A 27,250-nucleotide genomic window follows, 5' to 3' on the forward strand; every position below is an offset into this window, starting at 1 on the left:
CAGCCTCTTGTTCATATTCTGACCTATTCATGATGACGACAGCACCTCCTTTGTCAACCTTTTTGATTGTGATGTCAGAGTTGTTTCTAAGGTTGTTGTGTTCTGCACGGCTGAGGTTATGGGACAAGTGATGCTGCTTTTCCACAATTTCAGCCCGTGCATGTCGGCGGAAGCACTCTATGTAGAAGTCCAGTCTGTTTCGACCTTCAGGAGGAGTCCACCCAGAGTCTTTCTTTTTGTAGTGTTGGTAGGAAGGTCTCTGTGGGTTAGTATGCTGTTCAGAGGTGTGTTGGAAATATTCCTTGAGTCGGAGATGTCAAAAATAGGATTCTAGGTCACCACAGAACTGTATCATGTTCATGGGGATGGAGGGGCAGAAGGAGAGGCCCCGAGATAGCCCGGCAGAAGAATCTGTCCTAAGAGTATAGTTGGATAGATTAACAATATTGCTGGGTGGGTTAAGAGAACCACTGTTGTGGCCCCTTGTGGCATGTAGTAGTTTAGATAGTTTAGTGTCCTTTTTCTTCTGTACAGAAGCAAAGTGTGTGTTGTAAATGGCTTGTCTAGTTTTTGTAAAGTCCAGCCACAAGGAAGTTTGTGTGGAGGGTTGATTTTTTGTGAGAGTATCCATTTTTGAGAGCTCATTCTTAATCTTTCCCTGTTTGCTGTATAGGATGTTGATCTGCAATTTCTTTGAGAGTGTGTGGCACAATCTGTCAGCATAGTCTGTGTGGTATGTAGATTTTAATGGATTTTTTACCTTCAGTCCTTTTGGTATGATGTCCATCTGTTTGCATTTGGAAAGGAAGATGATGTCTGTCTGTATCTGTAAGTGATTTTCATTAAATTGATGGATTTCTACTCCATACGGCTAAATTCAGTGCCTTGCATAACGACAGGTTTCAGAGTAGCAGCTGTGTTAGTCTGTATCCGCAAAAAGAAAAGGAGTACTTGTGGCACCTTAGAGACTATGGGTATGTCTACACTACGGAATTAGGTCGAATTTATAGAAGTTGGTTTTTTAGAAATCTGTTTTATGTATTCGAGTGTGTGTGTCCCCACAGAAAATGCTCTAAGTGCATTAAGTGCATTAACTCGGCGGAGTGCTTCCACAGTACCGAGGCTAGAGTTGACTTCCGGAGTGTTGCACTGTGGGTAGCTATCCCACAGTTCCCGCAGTCTCCGCTGCCCATTGGAATTCTGGGTTGAGATCCCAATGCCTGATGGGGCTAAAACATTGTCGCGGGTGGTTCTGGGTACATATCGTCAGGCCCCCGTTCCCTCCCTCCCTCCCTCCGTGAAAGCAAGGGCAGACAATCGTTTCACGCCTTTTTTCCTGAGTTACCTGTGCAGACGCCATACCACGGGAAGCATGGAGCCTGCTCAGGTAACCGTCACCGTATGTCTCCTGGGTGCTGGCAGACGCGGTACTGCATTGTTACACAGCAGCAGCAACCCATTGCCTTGTGGCAGCAGATGGTGCAATAGGACTGGTAGCCGTCATCGTCATGTCCGAGGTGCTCCTGGCCACGTCGGCCAGGAGCGCCTGGGCAGACATGGGCGCAGGGACTAAATTTGGAGTGACTTGACCAGGTCATTCTCTTTAGTCCTGCAGTCAGTCCTATTGAACCGTCTTATGGTGAGCAGGCAGGCGATACAGATTGCTAGCAGTCCTATTGCATCATCTTCTGCCGGGCAGCCATGAGATGTGGATGGCATGCAGTCCTTCTGCACCGTCTGCTGCCAGCCAAAGATGTAAGATAGATGGAGTGGATCAAAACAAGAAATAGACCAGATTTGTTTTGTACTCATTTGCTTCCCCCTCCCTCCCCTGTCTAGGGGACTCATTCTTCTAGGTCACACTGCAATCACTCACAGAGAAGGTGCAGCGAGGTAAATCTAGCCATGTATCAATCAGAGGCCAGACTAACCTCCTTGTTCCAATAAGAACAATAACTTAGGTGCACCATTTCTTATTGGAACCCTCCGTGAAGTCCTGCCTGAAATAGTCCTTGATGTAAAGCCACCCCCTTTGTTGATTTTAGCTCCCTGAAGCCAACCCTGTAAGCCATGTCGTCAGTCGCCCCTCCCTCCGTCAGAGCAATGGCAGACAATCGTTCCGCGCCTTTTTTCTGAGCGGACGCCATACCAAGGAAAGCATGGAGGCCGCTCAGCTCACTTTGGCAATTAGGAGCACATTAAACACCACACGCATTATCCAGCAGTATATGCAGCACCAGAACCTGGCAAAGCGATACTGGGTGAAGAGGCGACGTCAACACGGTCACGTGAGTGATCAGGACATGGACACAGATTTCTCTGAAAGCATGGGCCCTGCCAATGCATGCATCATGGTGCTAATGGGGCAGGTTCATGCTGTGGAATGCCGATTCTGGGCTCGGGAAATAAGCATAGACTGGTGGGACCGCATAGTGTTGCAGGTCTGGGACGATTCCCAGTGGCTGCGAAACTTTCGCATGCATAAGGGCACTTTCATGGAACTTTGTGACTTGCTTTCCCCTGCCCTGAAGCGCATGAATACCAAGATGAGAGCAGCCCTCACAGTTGAGAAGCGAGTGGCGATAGCCTTGTGGAAGCTTGCAACGCCAGACAACTACCGGTCAGTCGGGAATCAATTTGGAGTGGGCAAATCTACTGTGGGGGCTGCTGTGATGCAAGTAGCCCACGCAATCAAAGATCTGCTGATATCAAGGGTAGTGACCCTGGGAAATGTGCAGGTCATAGTGGATGGCTTTGCTGCAATGGGATTCCCTAACTGTGGTGGGGCCATAGACGGAACCCATATCCCTATCTTGGCACCGGAGCACCAAGCCGGCGAGTACATAAACCGCAAGGGGTACTTTTCAATAGTGCTGCAAGCTCTGGTGGATGACAAGGGACGTTTCGTCAATGTGGGATGGCCGGGAAAGGTACATGACGCTCGCATCTTCAGGAACTCTGGTCTGTTTCAAAAGCTGCAGGAAGGGACTTTATTCCCAGACCAGAAAATAACTGTTGGGGATGTTGAAATGCCTATATGTATCCTTGGGGACCCAGCCTACCCCTTAATGCCATGGCTCATGAAGCTGTACACAGGCAGCCTGGACAGTAGTCAGGAGCTGTTCAACTACAGGCTGAGCAAGTGCAGAATGGTGGTAGAATGTGCATTTGGATGTTTAAAGGCGCGCTGGCGCAGTTTACTGACTCGCTTAGACCTCAGCGAAACCAATATTTCCACTGTTATTACTGCTTGCTGTGTGCTCCACAATATCTGTGAGAGTAAGGGGGAGACGTTTATGGCGGGGTGGGAGGTTGAGGCAAATCGCCTGGCAGCTGGTTACGCGCAGCCAGACACCAGGGCGGTTAGAAGAGCACAGGAGGGCGCGGTACGCATCAGAGAAGCTTTGAAAACCAGTTTCATGACTGGCCAGGCTACGGTGTGAAAGTTCTGTTTGTTTCTACTTGATGGAAACCCCCCCGCCCAGTTTCACTCTACTTTCCTGTAAGCTAACCACCCTCCCCTCCTCCCTTCAATCATTGTTTGCAGAGGCAATAAAGTCATTGTTGCTTCACATTCATGCATTCTTTATTCATTCATCACACAAATAGGGGGATAACTACCAAGGTAGCCCAGGAGGGGTGGTGGAGGAGGGAAGGAAAATGCCACACAGCACTTTAAAAGTTTACAACTTTAAAATTTATTGAATGCCAGCCTTCTTTTTTTGGGGCAATCCTCTGTGGCGGAGTGGCTGGTTGGCCGGTGGCCCCTCCACCGCGTTCTTGGGCATCTGGGTGTGGAGGCTATGGAACTTGGGGAGGAGGGTGGTTGGTTACACAGGGGCTGTAGTGGCAGTCTGTGCTCCAGCTGCCTTTGCTGCAGCTCAACCATACACTGGAGCATACTGGTTTGGTCCTCCAGCAGCCTCAGCATTGAATCCTGCCTCCTCTCATCACGTTGCCACCATATTTGAGCTTCAGCCCTGTCTTCAACCCACCACTTATTCTCTTCAACCCACCACCTCTCCTCCCGGTCATTTTGTGTTTTCCTGCACTCTGACATTATTTGCCTCCACGCATTCGTCTGTGCTCTGTCAGTGTGGGAGGACAGCATGAGCTCAGAGAACATTTCATCACAAGTGCGTTTTTTTTTCTTTCTAATCTTCACTAGCCTCTGGGAAGGAGAAGATCCTGTGATCATTGAAACACATGCAGCTGGTGGAGAAAAAAAAGGGACAGCGGTATTTAAAAAGACACATTTTATAAAACAGTGGCTACAGTCTTTCAGGGTAAACCTTGCTGTTAACATTACATACATAGCACATGTGCTTTCGTTACAAGGTCACATTTTGCCTCCCCCCACCGCGTGGCTGCCCCCTCAACCCTCCCCCCTCCCCGTGGCTAACAGCGGGGAACATTTCTGTTCAGCCACAGGCAAACAGCCCAGCAGGAACGGGCTCCTCTGAGTGTCCCCTGAAGAAAAGCACCCTATTTCAACCAGGTGACCATGAATGATATCTCACTCTCCTGAGGATAACACAGAGAGATAAAGAACGGATGTTGTTTGAATGCCAGCAAACATACACTGCAATGCTTTGTTGTACAATGATTCCCGAGTACGTGTTACTGGCCTGGAGTGATAAAGTGTCCTACCATGAAGGACGCAATAAGGCTGCCCTCCCCAGAAACCTTTTGCAAAGGCTTTGGGAATACATCCAGGAGAGCCGCAAATGCCAGGGCAAAGTAATCCTTTCACATGCTTGTTTTTAAACCATGTATAGTATTTTAAAAGGTACACTCACCGGAGGTCCCTTCTCCGCCTGCTGGGTCCAGGAGGCAGCCTTGGGTGGGTTCGGGGGGTACTGGCTCCAGGTCCAGGGTGAGAAACAGTTCCTGGCTGTCGGGGAAAAGCGGTTTCTCCGCTTGCTTGCTGTGAGCTATCTACAACCTCCTCCTCCTCATCATCTTCTTCGTCCCCAAAACCTGCTTCCGTGTTGTCTCCATCTCCATTGAAGGAGTCAAACAACACGGCTGGGGTAGCGGTGGCTGAACCCCCTAAAATGGCATGCAGATCATCATAGAGTGAGCAACAAGAGTGATGTAGTGGTGGGAGTCTGCTATAGACCACCGGATCAGGGGGATGAGGTGGATGAGGCTTTCTTCCGGCAACTCGCAGAAGCTACTAGATCGCACGCCCTGGTTCTCATGGGTGACTTTAATTTTCCTGATATTTGCTGGGAGAGCAATACAGCGGTGCATAGACAATCCAGGAAGTTTTTGGAAAGCGTAGGGGACAATTTCCTGGTGCAAGTGCTAGACGAGCCAACTAGGGGGGGAGCTTTTCTTGACCTCCTGCTCACAAACAGGGAAGAATTAGTGGGGGAAGCAAAAGTGGATGGGAATCTGGGAGGCAGTGACCATGAGATGGTCGAGTTCAGGATCCTGACACAGGGAAGAAAGGTAAGCAGCAGGATATGGACCCTGGACTTCAGGAAAGCAGACTTTGACTCCCTCAGGGAGCAGATGGGTAAGATCCCCTGGGGGACTAACATAAAGGGGAAAGGAGTCCAGGAGAGCTGGCTGTATTTCAAGGAATCCCTGTTGAGGTTACAGGGACAAACCATCCCGATGAGTCGAAAGAATAGTAAATATGGCAGGCGTCCAGCTTGGCTTAATGGTGAAATCCTAGCGGATCTTAAACGTAAAAAAGAAGCTTACAAGAAGTGGAAGGTTGGACATATGACCAGGGAAGAGTATAAAAATATTGCTCGGGCATGTCGGAATGAAATCAGGAGGGCCAAATCACACCTGGAGCTGCAGCTAGCAAGAGATGTCAAGAGTAACAAGAAGGGTTTCTTCAGGTATGTTGGCAACAAGAAGAAAGCCAAGGAAAGTGTGGGCCCCTTACTGAATGAGGGAGGCAACCTAGTGACAGAGGATGTGGAAAAAGCTAATGTGCTCAATCCTTTTTTTGCCTCTGTCTTCACTAACAAGGACAGCTCCCAGACTGCTGCACTGGGCATTGCAACATGGGGAGTAGATGGCCAGCCCTCTGTGGAGAAAGAGGTGGTCAGGGACTATTTAGAAAAGCTGGACGTGCACAAGTCCATGGGGCCGGACGAGTTGCATCCGAGAGTGCTAAAGGAATTGGCGGGTGTGATTGCAGAGCCATTGGCCATTATCTTTGAAAACTCGTGGCGAACGGGGGAAGTCCCAGATGACTGGAAAAAGGCTAATGTAGTGCCAATCTTTAAAAAAGGGAAGAAGGAGGATCCTGGAAACTACAGGCCGGTCAGCCTCACCTCAGTCCCCGGAAAAATCATGGAGCAGGTCCTCAAGGAATCAATCCTGAAGCACTTAGATGAGAGTAAAGTGATCAGGAACAGTCAGCATGGATTCACCAAGGGAAGGTCATGCCTGACTAATCTAATCGCCTTCTATGATGAGATTACTGATTCTGTGGATGAAGGGAAAGCAGTGGATGTATTGTTTCTTGACTTTAGCAAAGCTTTTGACACTGTCTCCCACAGTATTCTTGTCAGCAAGTTAAAGAAGTATGGGCTGGATGAATGTACTATAAGGTGGGTAGAAAGTTGGCTAGATTGTCGGGCTCAACGGGTAGTGATCAATGGCTCCATGTCTAGTTGGCAGCCGGTGTCAAGTGGAGTGCCCCAGGGGTCGGTCCTGGGGCCAGTTTTGTTCAATATCTTCATAAATGATCTGGAGGATGGTGTGGATTGCACTCTTAGCAAATTTGCGATACTAAACTGGGAGGAGTGGTAGATACGTTGGAGGGCAGAGATAGGATACAGAGGGACCTGGACAAATTGGAGGATTGGGCCAAAAGAAACCTGATGAGGTTCAATAAGGATAAGTGCAGGGTCCTGCACTTAGGACGGAAGAACCCAATGCACAGCTACAGACTAGGGACCGAATGGCTAGGCAGCAGTTCTGCGGAAAAGGACCTAGGAGTTACAGTGGACGAGAAGCTGGATATGAGTCAGCAGTGTGCCCTTGTTGCCAAGAAGGCCAATGGCATTTTGGGATGTATAAGTAGGGGCATAGCGAGCAGATCGAGGGACGTGATCGTTCCCCTCTATTCGACATTGGTGAGGCCTCATCTGGAGTACTGTGTCCAGTTTTGGGCCCCACACTACAAGAAGGATGTGGATAAATTGGAGAGAGTCCAGCGAAGGGCAACAAAAATGATTAGGGGTCTGGAACACATGACTTATGAGGAGAGGCTGAGGGAACTGGGATTGTTTAGTCTGCAGAAGAGAAGAATGAGGGGGGATTTGATAGCTGCTTTCAACTACCTGAGAGGTGGTTCCAAAGAGGATGGTTCTAGACTATTCTCAGTGGTAGAAGATGACAGGACAAGGAGTAATGGTCTCAAGTTGCAGTGGGGGAGGTTTAGGTTGGATATTAGGAAAAACTTTTTCACTAGGAGGGTGGTGAAACACTGGAATGCGTTACCTAGGGAGGTGGTAGAATCTCCTTCCTTAGAAGTTTTTAAGGTCAGGCTTGACAAAGCCCTGGCTGGGATGATTTAATTGGGGATTGGTCCTGCTTTGAGCAGGGGGTTGGACTAGATGACCTCCTGAGGTCCCTTCCAACCCTGATATTCTATGATTCTATAGAAGCGGCATGTTTGGGGCTCTGACCCGGAGCGGCCATTTGCCTCTCTGGTTTTCTGGTAGGCTTGCCTCAGCTCCTTAAGTTTCATGCGGCACTGGTTCGAGTCCCTGTTATGGCCTCTGTCCTTCATGCCCTGGGAGATTTTGACAAAGGTTTTGGCATTTCGAAAACTGGAACGGAGTTCTGATAGCACGGATTCCTCTCCCCATACAGCGATCAGATCCCGTACCTCCCATTCAGTCCATGCTGGAGCTCTTTTGCGATTCTGGGACTCCATCATGGTCACCTCTGCTGATGAGCTCTGCATGGTCACCTGCAGCTTGCCACGCTGGCCAAACAGGAAATGAGATTCAAAAGTTTGCAGTTCTTTTCCTGTCTACCTGGCCAGTGCATCTGAGTTGAGAGTGCTGTCCAGAGCGGTCACAATGGAGCACTCTGGGATAGCTCCCAGAGGCCAATACCGTCGAATTGTGTCCACAGTACCCCAAATTCGACCCGGCAAGGCCGATTTAAGCGCTAATCCACTTGTCAGGGGTGGAATAAGGAAATCGATTTTAAGAGCCCTTTAAGTCGAAATAAAGGGCTTCATCGTGTGGACGGGTGCAGGTTTACATCGATTTAACGCTGCTAAATTCAACCTAAAGTTATAGTGTAGACCAGGGCTAACAAATTTATTTGAGCATAAGCTTTCGTGAGCTACGGCTCACTTCATTGGATGTATGCATACACACTGTAACAAGAGTGATCAGGTAAGCTGGTAATAGCTCACCTTTCCTGATCACTCTCGTTACAGTGTGTATGGTAACACCCATTGTTTCATGTTCTTGGTGTATATAAAATTTCCCCACTGTATTTTCCACTGCATGCATCCAATGAAGTGGGCTGTAGCTCATGAAAGCTTATGCTCAAATAAATTTGTTAGTCTCTAAGGTGCCACAAGTCCTCCTTGTATTAGACAGTGGTGTTACAGAAAGCCTGATAATGAGAGGTTAGTGCCTAATCTGGTGGGTTGGCTAAAAAAAAATTGCTTAGAAATGGTGGTTAAAAGCATTTTAACTTGGAGCAAGTCAATAGAAATGATGTAGTTGCTAAGTAATGTCTTTCATTTCTGGAAAAAATCTTGTTGAGGTGAAAGTTAATCAATAAGGTAGATACACAGTGTGACATCATCTGTTGCCATGGTTTCTGAACTCAGCCATCTGTTATCTGCAACTAATATTGATGGTTGCTATGCAGTCAAATCATTGCATATTATTGTTTTGCCATTACACAGCTGTTTTAATCTTGGCTGTTACTTCAAAGATCAAACTGTCTAGTGGTTTAAACATTTTAATAGAAATCCTTGTATTACAACCCTAAAAATCTTTAAAATCTACTGCCTAATGAACAACAAGCTTCAGCAGGAAATGAACAAGGTTAACATATTGGTGATTAAACTTCCACAAAGCAGTTGACATTTTCTAGTAAATTAATCTGCAAATTAAATATCTCTGTGGAATTAGTGCTGTGACTCATTACATGGCAGCGCGTGTAAGAAAAAATGGGTAAGCAGTCAGTCCTCTGGGTGATAAAGGTAATCAAATGAATTAAACTTTAGGATGACTCGAGCAATCACAGTTTCTCCAACAATGTCCTGGTGTGTCATATATCTTCTTCTTGTTTTAAACATCTAATCGCTTCCCCTGTGTTGTGCCGTTTTGTTATGTTTTCTCCTTTTCTTGAAAATATTTTTATGGAAGCTTATGTTAAATATCAGACATTTGGAATGACTGAAAAGGCAATGAGACGAATTTGTCTTGATAGTTGTCAGCGTGAAGCAACAGTGTTTCATATCATGTCCTTTAAATCAAATATAATGTTTCATTTTTCATATTTCTACTGAACAGACATTAATTTTAGTGGACGGCAGTGTGCTCTTTACTTGATTTATTGGCGCTACCTCATGGTGGCTTTTTCTTGTTACTTTCTGTTGTTGAAAGCGTCTCAGAGGAAATGGTTATAGAAAGGAGACGCTCAGCAAGAGACGGTGGAGGTACTCTAGGGCACTGGTTTTCAAACTTTTTTCCCCTTGACCCAGCTGAAGAAAATTGCTGATGTCCGTGACCCAACATAATTATATCTTTTGACTAGTGTTTTCATAAAATCATAATATTGCAATACATTCCAGCTTAATCCACTTTACATAACTAACACTAGACACTAGCCTTAGTAAGCCTATGGTAAGGCGTGTGGGAGGTGGCCCAGTGTAGGGCAGAAGGTGGAATGTGGGGGTGAGGGCTCTGTCTTGGGGTAAGGGCTCTAGGGTGGACCTGGGGATGAGGGGTTCAGGGTGCAAGAGGGGGCTCAGGGCTGGGGCAGAGGGTTGGGATGCAGGGGTGAGGGCCTCGGGGTGGTGCTAGGGATGAGGGGTTCAGGATGCAGGAGGGGGCTCAGGGCTGGGGCAGAGGGTTGGGATGCGGGGGAGGGGGTGAGGGCTTTGGCTGGGGCTGCGGGCTCTGGGGTGGGGCCAGAGATGAGGAGTTTGGGGTGCAGACAGGCTGCCGCAGGGATGGGGCCAGAGGACTCCCCCCCAGGCCTCTCCCCGCTGGCGGCAGCTAGCTCCGGGGGAGGACCCCTCTCTCCCCACCAGCAGGCTGCACAGGAGCTCTGGAGCTGAGGGAGAAGCCCACAGCAGCCCTGCAAGTCCCAACTTGCTCCCCTCCCCAGTTCCTGCCACCCCCTACCTCTCTCCTTTCCAGGTCCGCTGCCCTAGGGTGATGCCGTGGGGGGGGGGGGGAGTGGGGAAACAGAAAGTACCCATATGAGGAGGCATTCCTGGATAAGAGAAAGACTTCCCTGATAGAGAAGGCAGCTTGGTGTGGGGGAGAGAGAAAGAGAAGGAAGGCTTAATGGAAGAAATTCTCTATTACACCCTGGGGATTTGGCTCGATACCCGTCCTCCCTTTTTCTGCTTCTCAACCCACTCTCCTAATACCTCCCTTCTTCGCTGTCTCCACAGATGTTTTCCCTATAACAGTGCCTTCTGTCTTTTTCTTCACAAATGTTTCCTTCGTGGGGTGGCTTCTACTAACACCTTCTCTCCTTGTTAGAGAAAAGTAATTGTCCCAGTGATGGTAACTGGCCGCAAATCTATAGTCATTATATTTGAAAGGGTATGTCCCAGAGCAGAAACTATAGAAGGGTTTAACTAGGAAAAGTAAAATGCATGACTAAAGGTCTGTTTTTTCTAAGAACTATAGCTTGATTAATTCTTAAGTGTAGCTCAGTAGAAATTCGCTCTACTTGCTATATAACAACACAATTACAGCCTTCAAGAAGTCTTGCCTCAAAGCCCTGCTACTGAGAGCAGACAGATGGCGGAGGCGTGCAGTCTTGATGGTGATAGCAGATGTCAACAATCTGAAAAGCAAAGTAACAGCACAGCAGTGGTTCTTCCACAAACTTTTTTTAAACATGGGAAAGATACAAATCAGCACCACTAATCAGCAAGAGCTGCAAAAGACTATCTGACGCTGAATCTGTTGAGTAGCACTGAGTGGATTTGTGGCGAGAAGAAAAAGTTGTACTTCACTATTAGTCTGTCACAAAGGAAAAGAGTTTACCTCAGATGCCATATGTCAACTGTGCAATTAAGCTTCCAGACACAGTCCCTGTATAAACTATTGCAGGGTGCTAGTCTCAAACCACTACTGTTAAGGTTGCATAACACTTTCTATTATAACTCCTAATTTTCACTAGCTTATAACTTTTTGAAAATCTCACCAGTTAGGCTCAAACATTCCTTTTGAGGTTCTTACCAACAGTAATTGTTTAGAATTCTGAGTAAAAGTGTAAGACGTTTTTTGAGAGACGGAGATTTAAAAAAAAAATCCATTCTTCTTGTTATGAAATAAAGCAGGTTAAAAAAAGGACACAAAAATTCCGTTCAGAAAAAAAGTCAGAGTCAAAGCCACCGAGGTTTAAAAGTTTAAGTTTAGCATGGAAAATAGTTCTTGCTGAACTGAGCAGTGCACGGCTGCTGGGCCAGATTAGCTTTCCTGTGATCCCGGGGCTATTAGATTTTGTGGGGCCCCTGTATACAAGTCTTTTTCTTGGGAGGGAGTTTGGTGCAGGACGGGGTTGGGGCAGGGGATTGGGGTGCAGGAGGGGGTGCGAGGTCTGAGAGGGATTTTGGGTGCAGGAGGGGGATTCTGATCTGGGGCAGGGAGTTGGGGTGGAGGAGGGGTTGTGAGGTTCAGGCTCCAGCTGGGAGGCACTTACCACATGTGGCTCCTGGCCGGTGGCGCAGCAGGGCTCAGGCACGCTGCCTGCGTGCCATGACCCCACGCCACTCCAGGAAGCAGCCGGTTGCTGGCATGTCTCTGCGCACCCCTGTGGGGGAGGGGGACAGTGTGTCTCTGTGCGCTGCCCGTAGCCACAAGCGCCACTCCTGCAGCTCCCGTTGGCCAGTTCCTGGCCAATGGGAGCTGCAGGGATGGTACTGGGGGAGGGTGCAGCGTGCAGAGCCACCTTCCCCACCTCCGCCAAGGTCTGCAGACACATGTTAACATCCAGCCGCTTCCGGAAGCAGCGTGGGGCCATGGCATCCAGGCAGCCTGCCTGAGCACCCTGCTGCGACAAGGGACTTTTAGGAGCCCAGAGTTGGAGATCGCTACCTGTGATTTATTTTTGCAGAGGCCCCCGCTTGAGCCGGGGCCCTGGGCTGCAGCCCCTAAAGCCCCTGCCTTAATCTGGCCCTGTGAGCCTAAGTCATTTGACCCAGGGTCTGAGACTTAGTGCTGCAAGTTTTTCTTTGGAATGAAGACATACCTTAAGAGACACTCATATAAATGTGGCTACTTTCCTAAATATAGAAGCATCTACTCCACTATTTATCATTGTCATGACAGCAGATCTCTGAGTACTTCCCAGATCAATCTCTGTCTAGATCTTTAAGGTGGTCAACTTAAGGGCTGTCCATCATTGACTATCTTTGGCACCCATGTGATCACCAACTGCGTAGCAGCATTCCTTGGTACACGCGCTGCAGAATTTGTTGGTGTTCCATTCTAATAATGTGTCTATACCATGAAAGCTGCAAAAACTGAACCAGTGCTGGTGGGGGTGGTTGCTGGGTTTGACTTGGTACTATAGAAATAACATACTTTCTCTAGGCTTGTCATTGAATGCTCGACTCGGATGACAACAGAAAGTGCTTCCATTAGAGTGGGTAACAAAAACATTTTGTACTCTTGAAATGCAAAGCAGGAAGAATGAGTGCTGTATTAAAAATCTGCAGCCAAAAAGTTACTCAGAATGGTGCGGAGTCTGGAAAGAATGCTTTAGATTTATTAAAGCAATTTTCATTTCATCTGAGGCTGTGTGATCCAAACAAGGTCTTATCAGGAACATTTATATTCCTAGCTGGGCACTTCAGCTTTGGTATTCTTGAGGTAGTCATGCTGCCAGTAACTTTTTATGAGTTGTTTTCAGGCATGTTTTCATTTTTCTGATTGATTTTAAAAAACAAGTGACTTCCTAATCAAAACTATAGTTTGTAGTTATACCTCCTTCCCTACTACCCCAGGGGTCTTTGTTAGGGGATCTACATCCACTGAACTGTGCGAGAGGGTGTGTGTCTCTCTTCCATCCAAAGGGCATCTTGTTGAAATGTACTGACTCGATTTACTCACTCATTGGAACTCTACATCATCTGCTGCTTTGATACGTCGGCCTTTGGGTAGTGCTTGGCTGAGGAGGGTTCTCAAATGACTTCCCTGGTTAGGGAGGGGAACGAATTCCAAAAGTGTTGGAGGAGAATAGGGAAAACTCACAAAAGGAGAGGGTGCACAGAGGGGTGAGTTAAAGGACAGTAGAAAAGAGTAAATCCTTTACTTTTTTTAAGGCTTCTAAATATAATATTCATTTAACTAAGTAAAGAGGCACATTCCACAGTTGGACAAAAACTTAAAAAGTAGACTCTTGTCAGTGAATTTTTTATTCATGGTCCCCAGACTCTGACTCATAGGGTAATTTGGCCCTCCCCACAGAATAAGTTTGATACCCTGAGTCTATTTCTTACGTAGCCCTTCGGTATTTCTTTTTCCGAACATAATTTTCACTTTCTGTTTATGATGATAAAACATCAATGCAGGATTTGACGCTCACATCTTTACTTTCTAATTTTGCACACTCATTTAAGAGGAGCTGGGCGTAGAGTTTGGTGTTTCCAAGTGTGCTACAGAAAAAAAAATGTGATCAGTGAATGAATTTTAAAAGGAGAGCAATCTTCTCTCCACCACCTCTTAAAAAATTAACCAACCTAATTTGCAGTGCTGTGCACATGAGAGAATCCTTCTTGACCCTTGTAGCTATTGATCTGAGCCCTGAAACATCTTATGTTTCCAGGTGAAAGGTGCTTGCTATAGGGGATAGGAAGGACCTTCTTCCCATGTGATGCACTACATCGTTGATTAAGTGCATTATGGGGAGATTTCACTTTCCTTTGAGGCATGCTGTATGGGCCACTGCCAGAGTCAGGATACCAGGCCATTTATATGGTTTCATATAAGCATATGTGCCCATCATTGTAGCATCGAGCATAGCATAGATATCAGTGACAATGTGATATATTGTGATGAATACTATGTGCCTCATTCACACTGGAGGTGCAAGCAAGGACCTGCAAACCAGATTTGGAGGTCTAATGTTCTTTACTACAGGAGGGATTGTTCACACCCAAGAGCTGAATCACATTTTGCATGCAGCAGTTGAACTCCCCAGACTGAGCAGCTGGCACTGGTTGTGTGATCCGTTTTTCCTTACCAACATAACGCAACTCACTGAATCTCAAACTACAGGGTGAAAATCCCTTAGTGTCACAAATCTTCAGGCACAGCAAAGCATTTGAAACAAACTGAACTCTGCTGAAGCATGTTCATGAAATATTTGCAAAATGGGAAAACTATGCCTTGTTCCAACATGCCAGGAGAGAGTACAGATGATATTGTTTACAAGTTGCCGGCAGAAAGCTACCTCCCAGTTGTCCAGAATCTGCATAAAGAAATAAGTCCCAGTTTTTCGTCTCTCAGATGAGATGAGCCAGACATTCAGCTGTTTAAAGAACCATTTTTGCTCACCATTTTGCTTTTGAAAATGTTGCTATGTTCTAAGCATCCTGAAGAGATAGAATTGAAAAGCAGGATTCAGTGCACACATTTAGCATGTTTTGCGCTTCTTTTCCCAGAAGTTCAGCAGCTGAACTTGTTATCTTTCACAAAGAAAAATAACAGTTCACGTCCATTTTGTGATTTTATGCTGAATAAGTAAAAGCAGCAGGGCAAGATTTCTTCCTAGTACATGGAAGAATGGTAGGAGGGAGCCGTAATGTCTGCCTAGACCTAAGGGGTAGGAGGTTGTGACCTCCCAGGTAAAGGGATAATGACTTTAGTTTTTTTCTTTTGTTTGCAAGTGTAACCTACGCAGAGGAGAGGTAAGCTGTGTTACTTTACTTACCAGTTCTGCACTACAGAACTCTTCTATCTGACTTAAAAGTATTTGCACAGACCACTAATTCATATCCTTCTTGGGAGACTGTAGCTGGATTTTCTATAGGAATCCTCCAAATACTAAAGTGAAGATTATAATAGGATTCACTTTCTTTTCTTAGGAATCCAGTACTAGGCTTTACCATAAGCCAGTTACATGCACCCACAATTACCAGTTTCCAGTTCCTCTTTACTGAATAACACTCCAAAGATAAACTGCTACAGCACAGCAGTTACAATGCTCCCTTGCTAGAGTAGCATCACTAACTAGAGATTTGTGTAATGCAGCCGATGAAGCGAGCTGTAGCTCATGAAAGCTTATGTTCAAATTAATTTGTTAGTCTCTAAGGTGCCACAAGTCCTCCTTTTCTTTTTAGAGATTTGTTGTCTTCCTTTAAAATGAAATGAAGAATATAACATTATAGCAGCTCATCTTACTGGTTCATGGAAATAGCAAATTTTAATGCATTTTAGAAAATATTCATGTAAAGCAAATAATGAAGTTATAAATATGAGAGCTTGCAACCAGAAATTTGCAGAACCAGATTCTAAGCGTTATGGTCATCCAGCCAGGAAACATGAACCGTAACATGCTCATATCAAAACTAACAATTAAAGCTTGAATATTGAATACTCATTATAATCTTTTTTGAACAATGTAGGGACCAAAACTTAATTTCTATGAATATCTATTAAATAATTGCAAAGAGTGAACAAACAGAGGCTTTTTTTCATACATTCATTTGGGATGTACTATTAACTTGGCTTTAAATATTAATATTTAAATATTAATATTACTACTTTCTATACTTAGAGCTTTGGTATTTCAAAACAAACACACAATTTTTCTGTAAATAAGGAGAATGTAATCATGGTACTTTACAGTCCTCTGGGTTCTGTTTATATTTGCAGCCAGATTCTGAGCAATTTACTGAGAACTCTAGAGTTTTCCTTGCCAATGGGAGGAGATAGACTTCTAGGAGGTGAGGCTTCATTTCAGTGCAACGTTCCAAATGTATACACTGCATTTTTTCTCTTTTCTGTGGGCCAAATTCTGAAGTAGTTCTTCAGTGTTTTACCCTTCTGCAAACTAAACTCCCATTCGCGCAATAGAAGTACATCAACAGTATTGACGACTCTAAATGTTCAAAAATCATGTCAGAATCAGGCCCCTCCAAGATCATGAGCATTAAAAAAGGTGCTTTTTTTCCTCCCCATTACTTTGCTTTCAAGATTTCAGGGTGGACTCACATCACTTTAAAACTTTTCTCTAAGGGCATGGCTATACTTGCAGCTGTAGATCGCTTTGAGTTAAACCTGCCTTCGGAGAGCGCAGTAGGGAAAGCGCCGCAGTCTGTCCACACAGACGGCTGCAAGTGCACTGGCACTTGCACCGGCATTGGGAGCAGTGCATTATGGGCAGATATCCCACAGAGCACCTCTTCCCATTCTATGGCGCTGTGGCTTCTGGGAAGGGGGCAGGGCATCCTGGGCCCTGTCCCAATGCCCTGTGATGCATCGGTTCGCATCCCAGCAATCCTTGTGCTTCCATCCACATTTGGTGCCATCTTTCAACGTTTTTTGTATTGTGTGCTCAGTCTTCCCTTTCAGTCTGTGTGGATGGAGCCTGAACTGCTGAGGAGTATGCTGATAGGTTTCTCCAGCACATCACGTTTGGCAGTTGAGTTACTCCTCATGATCCAAAGTGACAGTAAGGGCTCCGACAATGATATCGACTCTAGTAACGCATATGACATGAGTTTGCTTGTGGCATTCACAGACATGCTCACCACCATGGAACGCCACTTTTGGGCTTGGGAAACAAGCATTGAGTGGTGGGATCACATTGTCATGGAAGTCTGGGATGAGGAGCAGTGGCTGCAGAACTTTCGAATGAGGAAAGCCACTTTCATGGGACTGTGTGCTGAGCTCGCCCCCACCCTGCGGCACAAGGACACGAGATTGAGAGCTGCCCTGCCGGTGGAAAAGCAGGTGGCTATCGCAATCTGGAAGCTGGCAACTCCAGACAGCTACCGATTGGTCGCTAACCAGTTTGGAGTGGGAAAGTCGACTGTTGGAATAGTGTTGATGCAAGTTTGCAGGGTCATTAATCACATCCCGCTCAGAAGAACCATGACTCTGGGTAACGTGCATGACATTGTGGATAGCTTTGCACAAATGGGTTTCCCTAACTGCGGAGAGGTGATAGATGGCACACCTATTCCAATTCTGGCACCAGCCCACCTAGCCTCCGAGTACATTAATCGGAAGGGCTATTTCTCTATGGTTCTCCAGGCGATTGTGGGCATTTCATTGACATTAATGCAGGCTGGCCTGGAAAGGTGCATCTTTCAGAACACTGGCCTGTTCAGGAAGCTGCAAGCTTGGACTTTTCCCCCAGACCAGAAGATCACTGTAGGGGAAGTTGAAATGCCCATTGTGATCCTTGGAGACCCCGCTTACCCTTTAATGCCGTGGCTCATGAAACCCTACACAGGGAGTCTCAAGATTCCTTCCCGACTCTGAACTCTAGGGTACATATGCGGGGACCTGCATCAAAGTCCCCCTAAGCTTATTCTTACCAGCTTAGGTTAGAAACTTCCCCAAGGTACAAGCTTTGCCTTGTCCTTGAACAGTATGTTGCCGCCACCACCAAGCGTTTTAAACAAAGAACAGGGAAAGAGACCACTTGGAGACATCTTCCCCCAAAATATCCCCCCTCAAGCCCTACACCCCCTTTCCTGGGGAAGGCTTGATAATAAGCCTCACCAATTGGTACAGGTGAACACAGACCCAAACCCTTGGATCTTAAGAACAATGAAAAATCAATCAGCTTCTTAAAAGAAGAATTTTAATTAAAGAAAAGATAAAAGAAGCACCTTTGTAAAATCAGGATGGTAAATACCTTACAGGGTAATCAGATTCAAAACACAGAGAATCCCTCTAGGCAAAACCTTAAATTACAAAAAGACACAAAAACAGGAATATACATTCCCTCCAGCACAACTTATTTTACAAGCCATTAAAGAAAAGAAAATATAACACATTTTCTAGCTAGATTACTTACTAACTTTACAGGAGTTGTAAGGCTGCATTCCTGATCTGTTCCCAGCAAAAGCATCACACAGACAGCCCAAACCCTTTGTCCGTCCCGTTCCCCCCCCCTCCAGATTTGAAAGAATCTTGTCCCCTCATTGGCCATTTTGGGTCAGGTGTCAGCGGGGTTACCTTAGCTTCTTAACCATTTACAGGTGAAAGGATTTTGCCTCTGGCCAGGAGGGATTTTATAGCACTGTATACAGAAAGGGTGGTTACCCTTCCCTTTATTTTTATGACAGGGAGCCATAAGGAAAGCAGGAAAGCAGCAAGGAGCGGTTCAACAACAGGCTGAGTCGATGCAGAATAACTGTGGAGTGTACTTTTGGCCGTTTAAAGGGCTGCTGGTGCTCTCTGTATAGGAAGCTGGACCTGGCCGACGGCAACATCCCCGCGGCTATATCCGCGTGCTGTACCCTCCATAACATTTGTGAAGGGAAGGGTGAACGATTCACTCAGGCATGGAACTCGGAGGTTCAACACCTGGAGGCTGAATTTGAACAGCCAGAGAGCAGGGCTATTAGAGGGGCCCAGCGTGGGGCTGCAAGGATTAGGGATGCCTTGAGGGAGCAATTTGAGGCTGAAAGCCACCAGTAATGTCTGGTGCCCTGCACGGGAGTGAAGTGCAGTGATTCCAATGTTAGTAGGAATCTGTGTTTGCTATGCTGACTTGCAGTGCCTGTTTCTTTCCTGGGCTAAGGTATCTTTTACTTTATGCAATAATAAAGAATGTTTTCAAAGCCAAAAAATCCATTTATTGAAAAGAAAATTCATTTATTGAAAAGAAACACAACTGCTTGGGAAACAGAAAAGGCAAGGGGGTGGGGTGGGGAACAGTACAATCACAGATTTGCGTATGTCCTGTTATCATACTCAGCCTTCCTGTCTGGAGTGCTGTGCAATGAGTGCTGCACTTCAGGATGGCTAAAATGCATGGTGATGGGGGTTGAGTGCAGTGGGTAAGGGTCGTAGTTTTCAGGGCTGGGTGGTGAAGCTACAGGTGTTGGAGGCAGCTGGTGGCGGTAAGAACCCGGATGTTGGGGAAAGTGGGTTGGAGGTGACATGAGGGCACAAGGGAAAGAGTTTTGGGACAAGGGCTGCTGGGGAGGGGGTGGTAATGCTCCGTCTGCATGGCTACAAGTGCCTGGATAGAGTCTGCTTGACGCTCCATAATGCTTATCAGCTGCTCTGTGCTTTGCTGCCAGAGCACTGTGCTTTTGTGCTGTCGCTCCTCAGTCTGCTAGTGGATCCTCCTTTCACTGTCCCGCCACTCCTGCACTTTCTGATTTTCATTACTTGAATGCTGCATTACTTCATGCAACATATCTTCCTTGCTTCTACATGGCCTCGTTCTGATTCTTTGGAGTCTTTCGGCCGGTGATCACACAGATGGCTGAGATCTCAAGGTTGCATCTGTAAAGGCAAAGTGCAACACTTAACAGAGGCAGCATTGTTCACACCAAACAGAGCAATGATTCCCCCATACTTGAGGGCAAGCACAGTCTACACAATAGCATAATTTGCCCATCCCAAAGCGAGCGCACATAACCCACAGGAGCCCCAAAATGGTGAGTAAGCACAGGGTCAAGCATGACTGATTCTTTCATGGCTGTACTGTCCTCTGGGTTTCTGTGCCTTGGGGAGAGCCAACAGTGGCAGGGGGCCCCTATACTGAACACTGTCCCCACATTTTCCACAGGAGTTCATCCTGGAAGATATCTCGCTGCTGAGGGTGATGATCTGGGAAGCAAAGCAGGGTCCTCTACTGCAATGCGGCTTCTGCCCTGGCCCATATGCAGCTTGCCTGTGTGCAGCAATGGTCCCCCCGCCCGTCACGGCACAGTGGCACGGACAAGTTAGCCTTACTGGGGCAAGGACCACAGTGGCCCTCCTGAGAAACCTGCGCAAGTGCATTGCCCAAGTTCTGGATGAGACCTTTGAAGAGATCACTGAGGCCAATTACTGCAATGTGAGAGAGCACATCAACGCCCTAGTCCGCATCTAGGCATGCATGCAGCCCTAACCCTTCTTGCCCCAAGAGCCCGCACCAAATAACTTCCTTCCCAAAATAAAAGCCACTGACTGGGAACCTCCTCTGGTGTTTGTCCTTCCCCAAGCACTGGCCACCGCGACTGTCTACCTTCCTCCTGGCTTGAGAACAGCTCCTGGCTGCATGCATCTAGGGATGCCGGGGTGTCTTCCTCCTCCTCAGCACCCTCACTCCCGCTTTGCTCCTCCTCCTCCTGCTGCCTTGTTGCACTGGGCTCTGAAGTGTCCATGGTGGTCCTCAGAATGGAGGTGGGGTAGCCCCCAAGTATCACATCCAGCTCTTTGTTAAAACAGCCGGTTGCAGGGGCAGCACTGGAGCAGTGGTTTGCCTCGCAGGCTTTGCGATAGGCATTCCGCAGCTCCTTCACTTTAACCCTGCACTGCAGTGTATCCCGGTCATGGCCCCTTTCCAGTGTGGCCCTTGGTATCTGCCCGAAGGTATCGTAATTCCTACGGCTGGAGAGCAGCTGGGACTGGACAGCTTCCTCCCCCCAAACACTGATGAGGTCCAGCACCTCGCCATTGCTCCATACTGGGGATCGCCTGCTGCGTGGAGGCATGGTCACCTGGAAAGATGTGCTGAGAGCACTCCACGCCTTGCTGAGAAAACAGGAAGGGGATTTTCAAAACTCCCAGAGAATTTAAAGGGCGGATCTGATGGTTGGTCACCTGAGGGCAGGGCAGTAGAGTTCAAAATGATGACCAGAGTGGCTAGCACAGGCATTGTGGGACACTTCTAGAGGCCAATCGGAGCGTACTGACAGACCAGGGCGTCCATACTGGCGCCACGGTGCTCCAGCGGGGATGCACCAAAAGTTATTCCACTCGCCGAGGTGGAGTACCAGGAGCACTCTAGCTGCGGAGTCAGAGCACTCTACATGCCTTGCCAGTGTGGACAAGTAGGGTAGTGAGCTAGTGCGCCCGGGGTCCTTTAATGCGTTCTAACCCGCAAGTGTAGCCAAGCCCTAAAACCATAAGAGCTAGAAATTTACTTGTTATCTGGGAGTTAGGACCACCTGCTAGCACTGCAATAGCTTTAAAATCATGAAAGTGGGCAAAACAGTGGAGTAAAAGCTGATAAGGAACCTCAGGACTTGTCTATGTGGAAGCAATCTTTAGCCCTGCTGAGAGCAAATGCTAGGGGCTAAATTGAGACAGGCTTTATCTTGCAGATCTGTTCAGGGAGGGAGTATGGAAGGAGCCTAGCCACTGGCAATACCTTCACAGCGTCCTGTCACGATTGCCGTCCCAGCACTTGCAAGATCTTCTCCTTTGGTAAACCCCTGGGGTGAACAGTGCTCCAGTGATGGCAAGGAGCTGGGGCCGTGGTCTTACTCACACACTAGCCGGTAGAGTGAGCTGGCCATACCAAGAGGCAGAATGCTGCTTTATCTTAAAGACATGACCCCTCTTCAAGGGACCATCTCCTATTTTACACCATCCTTAAGGTACTGTTCCTCCCCATAGCATGGTATGGTTCCACCAAAGCCCGGCTTGGGCCAGAAGCTAATTTTGCCGTTTGGCTTCAAATGCTTTACATAAAGCCAAATTAATCATTTCGTTTCTTGTTCTTGTATAAAATGCCTGAATTCACAATAAAATGCACAGAAAAAAATGTGTGCTCCCTATGGAAAGGGAAAGGAGATATTTCTGAAGGAAGACAAATTTCTTTTATTTACTGTTCACTTTTACCTTGTTGCTCTATGTTCTGAACCTTTCTGGTGTTTTTGCAGGCAATAAAAGGGCAGAAATCTGTTTTTCTACAAATTACATAGTTCTAGCACACTGTTTTGAAATCAAAATTGCCTGTACGAAAAGAAGGTTCAATTACCTTCTGCAGGCAGCTAAAAATTGCTTCAAATTCATGATGCTAATGGTCACAGCGAATTGCGTGAGGGGGCAGATTTAATATCACACTGGGCACTACTCACTTTAGTTATTCTTTTTACAAGCACTGGCTGGACAATAGGAAATGAAAAGATGTGTATAGTAAGTGGTGAGTAAAATTAAAAGGGCTAAATATTGGAAGTCCTTATTCAGTTTTCAGCCAGTACTTCCTCAGGTAAAACTCCTATTGATTACAGTGGGAGTTTTGTCTGAGTGAGGAAAGCAAGATTGTATAGAAATAACAAAAAGAATGACTGACTGTCAGTGCTTGGAAATATTAGGCTCCTAAGCAGGTAAATATGCCTGTGTAATTATCCTGGTATTCTTGGGTTTGGACCCTTGTCCCTCACAAGTAAATATTGGATATGTTAGGCTTTTTAATAGCATCACAAAGCCTCCTGGATCTGCAGTCACTGTACAGCTCAGATTTCAGAGTAACAGCCGTGTTAGTCTGTATTCGCAAAAAGAAAAGGAGTACTTGTGGCACCTTAGAGACTAACCAATTTATTTGAGCATAAGCTTTCGTGAGCTGCAGCTCACTTCATCGGATGCATACTGTGGAAAGTGTAGAAGATCTTTTTATACACACAAAGCATGAAAAAATACCTCCTTCCACCTCACTCTCCTGCTGGTAATAGCTTATCTAAAGTGATCACTCTCCTTACAATGTGTATGATAATCAAGTTGGGCCATTTCCAGCACAAATCCAGGTTTTCTCCCCCCCCCCCGCCCCACAAACCCACTCTCCTGTTGGTAATAGCTCATCTAAAGTGACCACTCTCCTTACAATGTGTATGATAATCAAGGTGGGCCATTTCCAGCACAAATCCAGGGTTTAACAAGAATGTCTGAGGGGGGGGGGGGTAGGAAAAAACAAGGGGAAATAGATTACCTTGCATAATGACTTAGCCACTCCCAGTCTCTATTCAAGCCTAAGTTAATTGTATCCAATTTGCAAATGAATTCCAATTCAACAGTCTCTCGCTGGAGTCTGGATTTGAAGTTTTTTTGTTGTAATATCGCAACTTTCATGTCTGTAATCGCGTGACCAGAGAGACTGAAGTGTTCTCCGACAGGTTTATGAACGTTATAATTCTTGACATCTGATTTGTGTCCATTTATTCTTTTACGTAGACTGTCCAGTTTGACCAATGTACAATGCGTTGGGTCATCCTTCAGGATAGGCTGTAGATCCTTAATAATGCATTGGAGGGGTTTTAGTTGGGGGCTGAAGGTGACGGCTAGTAGCGTTCTGTTATTTTCTTTGTTGGGCCTGTCCTGTAGTAGGTGACTTCTGGGAACTCTTCTGGCTCTATCAATCTGTTTCTTCACTTCCGCAAGTGGGTATTGTAGTTGTAAGAATGCTTGATAGAGATCTTGATGACCCAACACTCTCACAAATCTTGGGAGACAGGCCAGTCCTTGCCTACAGACAGCCCCCCAACCTGAAGCAAATACTCACCAGCAACCACATACCACACAACAGAACCACTAACCCAGGAACCTATCCTTGCAACAAAGCCCATTGCCAACTGTGCCCACATATCTATTCAGGGGACACCATCACAGGGCCTAATAACATCAGCCACACTATCAGAGCCTCTTCACCTGCACATCCACCAATGTGATATATGCCATCATATGCCAGCAATGCCCCTCTGCCATGTACATTGGTCAAACTGGACAGTCTCTACGTAAAAGAATAAATGGACACAAATCAGATGTCAAGAATTATAACATTCATAAACTAGTTGGAGAACACTTCAATTTCTCTGGTCACGCGATTACAGACATGAAAGTTGCGATATTACAACAAAAAAACTTCAAATCCAGACTCCAGCGAGAGACTGTTGAATTGGAATTCATTTGCAAATTGGATACAATTAACTTAGGCTTGAATAGAGACTGGGAGTGGCTAAGTCATTATGCTAGGTAACCTATTTCCCCTTGTTTTTCCCTACCCCCCCAAGACGTTCTTGTTAAACCCTGGATTTGTGCTGGAAATGGCCCAACTTGATTATCATACACATTGTAAGGAGAGTGGTCACTTTAGATAAGCTATTACCAGCAGGAGAGTGAGGTGGGGGGAGGTATTTTTTCATGCTTTGTGTGTATAAAAAGATCTTCTACACTTTCCACAGTATGCATCCGATGAAGTGAGCTGTAGCTCACGAAAGCTTATGCTCAAATAAATTGGTTAGTCTCTAAGGTGCCACAATATTCCTTTTCTTTGTACAGCTCAAAAAACATTGGCCACCCCTGTGTAACAAGAGGCAAGGGAAGCCACTTGATATTAAACGTCTGGAGTCAAGTTGTTTCTCTTCAGCCTCACAAGGTGTAGTGCGTGCTTTCCTGGGTGAAAAGGTGCAGACTATTATAGTCCTCAAGTGTTTAATTGTTTCTATATGCCCTGGAATTTTAAAGAGAGTTTAGGATGTATTTGGTAGTAGCTTTTCCTCCATAATCAGGTTGCTATGGTAAACCTAGTATTCGAGTCAAAGAAAGAGTATGTAAGTAACGTGCTGATCTCTTTTTGGTTTCATGTGAGCCTCTAATTACTCTCAAACGATTGAATTTGTACTGCATGTATGGTTATCACAATAAGAAGTAAGAGAATAAGGTCATAGAGAGTGTGCCTGCTGTTATTTCTGTGCAGATGAATTTAATAAAATAGTACTCTGACTTGGATTATCTCACTCTGGGTTCTGAAAATGCTCTCTGCTGATTTTTCTGGGGAGGCATCTTTTATGTGGTGACCTGAAATTTAGTCCTCCTCAGCATGCTAGTCATCTGTCTTTCCTTTGGTCTGTCTATCTGAGGAATTGTCTGTCTTGAGGATTATTTATGTATTTGTTTGTTTATAAATGTGAAAATTGCTGGAGGTCACTTGAGTACACCCCGGTTGAGCAGGGGAAGAAAACATTCAAAACCTCAGATCCAACGATCATTCCGGTTCTTTGAAATGTAAACTAAAAATTAAAATCAAGTCACTGCTCTAGCAACACAGCGCCATTTTTACTAATGTAGTCAAAAAGGTAGAAAGGAGTTACATTATATGACAAGATTCTGGAACTATTTGTAAAAGGAAAAAAATGCATGAGTTAATTTGTGTAAGATTCTTATTTGTCACCACAATAAAATTTTTTTTTTAAATGTACCTTTTAAAACATTTCAAAATCACAGCAATACATATTTGAATCAACTCTTAACCTTGAAGAGTTCAAAATAGCTTTTGGGAAAATTTCCCTAAGGTACTTTTAATATGTCTACACAGCATTTTGGAGACAGCAGGTGTGACCCTCCCAGCCCAAGCTGAGAGAGTGGGCTAGCAGAGCTCATGCTAGTACTCTAAAAACAGCTCTATAGACAGTGCTTGGAAGTTGTGGCTCAGGCTCTGAAGCCTAGGGGTTGGGGGTGGGCTTCAGAGCTTGAGCTTCAACTTCAAAGTGCTGTCTATACAGCTATTTGTAGAGCACTAGTGTGAGCCCTGCTAGCTCAAGTCTGCCAACTTGAGCTGGGTTACTCACTCCTCCTGACTCCGTAATGCTATATAGACATACCCTGAGTGATTTAGGAGACTGTGTGTCCCAAATTCAACAATGATTTTTCAAGGAGACTTAGTCTAAGTGCCTAAGGCACTTTTGAAAATGGGATTAGCTTTGATTCAGACTAGTGCTTTCTCTGGTTAAATTCTAAATGTGTTGCACATGCTAATAATTTTTGCCATTAGCACCCTTTTCCTGACATTTAATGTAAATTCTCAATTGCATTGCATTATTCCTAGATATATACATTTGTAGCACCCTACAGTGTTATTGCATACAAAATACTACATTAGACGAACATTAAGGTTGCAAAGTCAAGCACTGAAAAATTAGGAAATGCCAGGATTAAGGTTGCCTTGCAATTATGTTTTATGAGTTTGTTTTTTTAAGAGCGGAAAAACTGGTCAAGTCAAGATTTCCAAATCAAATCCATTGGGAGATCCCATCCATTATGATAGTCTTTTCTTACATGGTCACATACTATATTTCCAGAGGCCCCTGCCTCAGTCAGTGCTCATGAGGTTACTGGGGAAGAGCATCTGTTGGAGCACGGCTGGCTCCATTATCCCTTCTAACTTTATGGAGTCCCAGTATAGAGAGGACTGGTGAGGCTGGAAGAATATTGCAGAGGTTGCATTTCACCCTGCTGTGTCCTTCAAATCCAGATCCGCAGGTGCAGACTCACCTCCATTTAAGAAAGAGGATAGGTCATTGGAGTATTAATTCTTTACTTTCCTATTATGTGGAATTTGTACCAAAGTGTTCGAGTTATGCTACTAGTATCCCATACTAGAAAGCTTTCCTGGGCCACTCTGTAAATTACTTTTCTAGATGATTTCATTTTAATCGCATCCACATCTGGTGTTCATACCACACATACCAAATGTTTTGAATTAGTTTGGAGAGTTAATTACATAAGGAAACATATACCATAGTTCAGCTATGTAAAGGTAGGGACTATCATGTGATAAAATTCCCATGAATACTGACAAGAATAAAACAATAAAGAAAATTAATGCCATTCCCACCAGCAACATGACATTATTTTGTTTTCAATAGTTTTTCTTTCTTACAAGTGTTTACACTTCAGCTAACATAGACTGACTTGTGCTTTATGTTTTTGTAGGAGCAGAACATTCCCCCCTCTCCCCCGGTTTTCATCTGTTAAATCTTGATGATGCTGTGACCCTAACAACTGTGTTTTCTGACAGGGAATTGTGAATGTGGCCAGTGCACTTGTTTCCCTCCAGGAGATAACAGAGTTCATGGTAAAACCTGTGAATGTGATGATCGACAGTGTGAAGATATGGATGGCAATGTCTGTGGGGGTATGTATTCATTTCAATAAGCAATAATTCTGTATGGATTTGTGGCTTTCCCTGTTTCCCCGGATTTTGTTACAAAAGAGCATTAATGGAAACTATCCACAGCAGTAGATTGTAGTACATCTATATCTTAAAAAGAAGAAACAACAACAATCCCACAAGCCTCTGAACTCAATATTTTAATTAA

The 27,250-nt window shown here is 45.6% G+C and overlaps 1 protein-coding gene across 2 annotated transcripts in view; it reads left to right on the plus strand.

Annotated features, from left to right (window-relative positions):
* ITGBL1 (integrin subunit beta like 1) overlaps positions 1-27,250 on the plus strand; it is a 247,265-nt gene that overhangs the window by 200,749 nt on the left and 19,266 nt on the right. For both annotated transcript variants that reach the window (XM_074963182.1, XM_074963189.1), the window contains exon 8: positions 26,950-27,066. In XM_074963182.1, coding sequence (XP_074819283.1) covers positions 26,950-27,066 — 117 coding nt within the window. The remainder of the gene's footprint in view (positions 1-26,949; positions 27,067-27,250) is intronic.

This window comes from Natator depressus, chromosome 1 (assembly GCF_965152275.1).
Source record: "Natator depressus isolate rNatDep1 chromosome 1, rNatDep2.hap1, whole genome shotgun sequence".
Classification (NCBI taxonomy): domain Eukaryota; kingdom Metazoa; phylum Chordata; order Testudines; family Cheloniidae; genus Natator; species Natator depressus.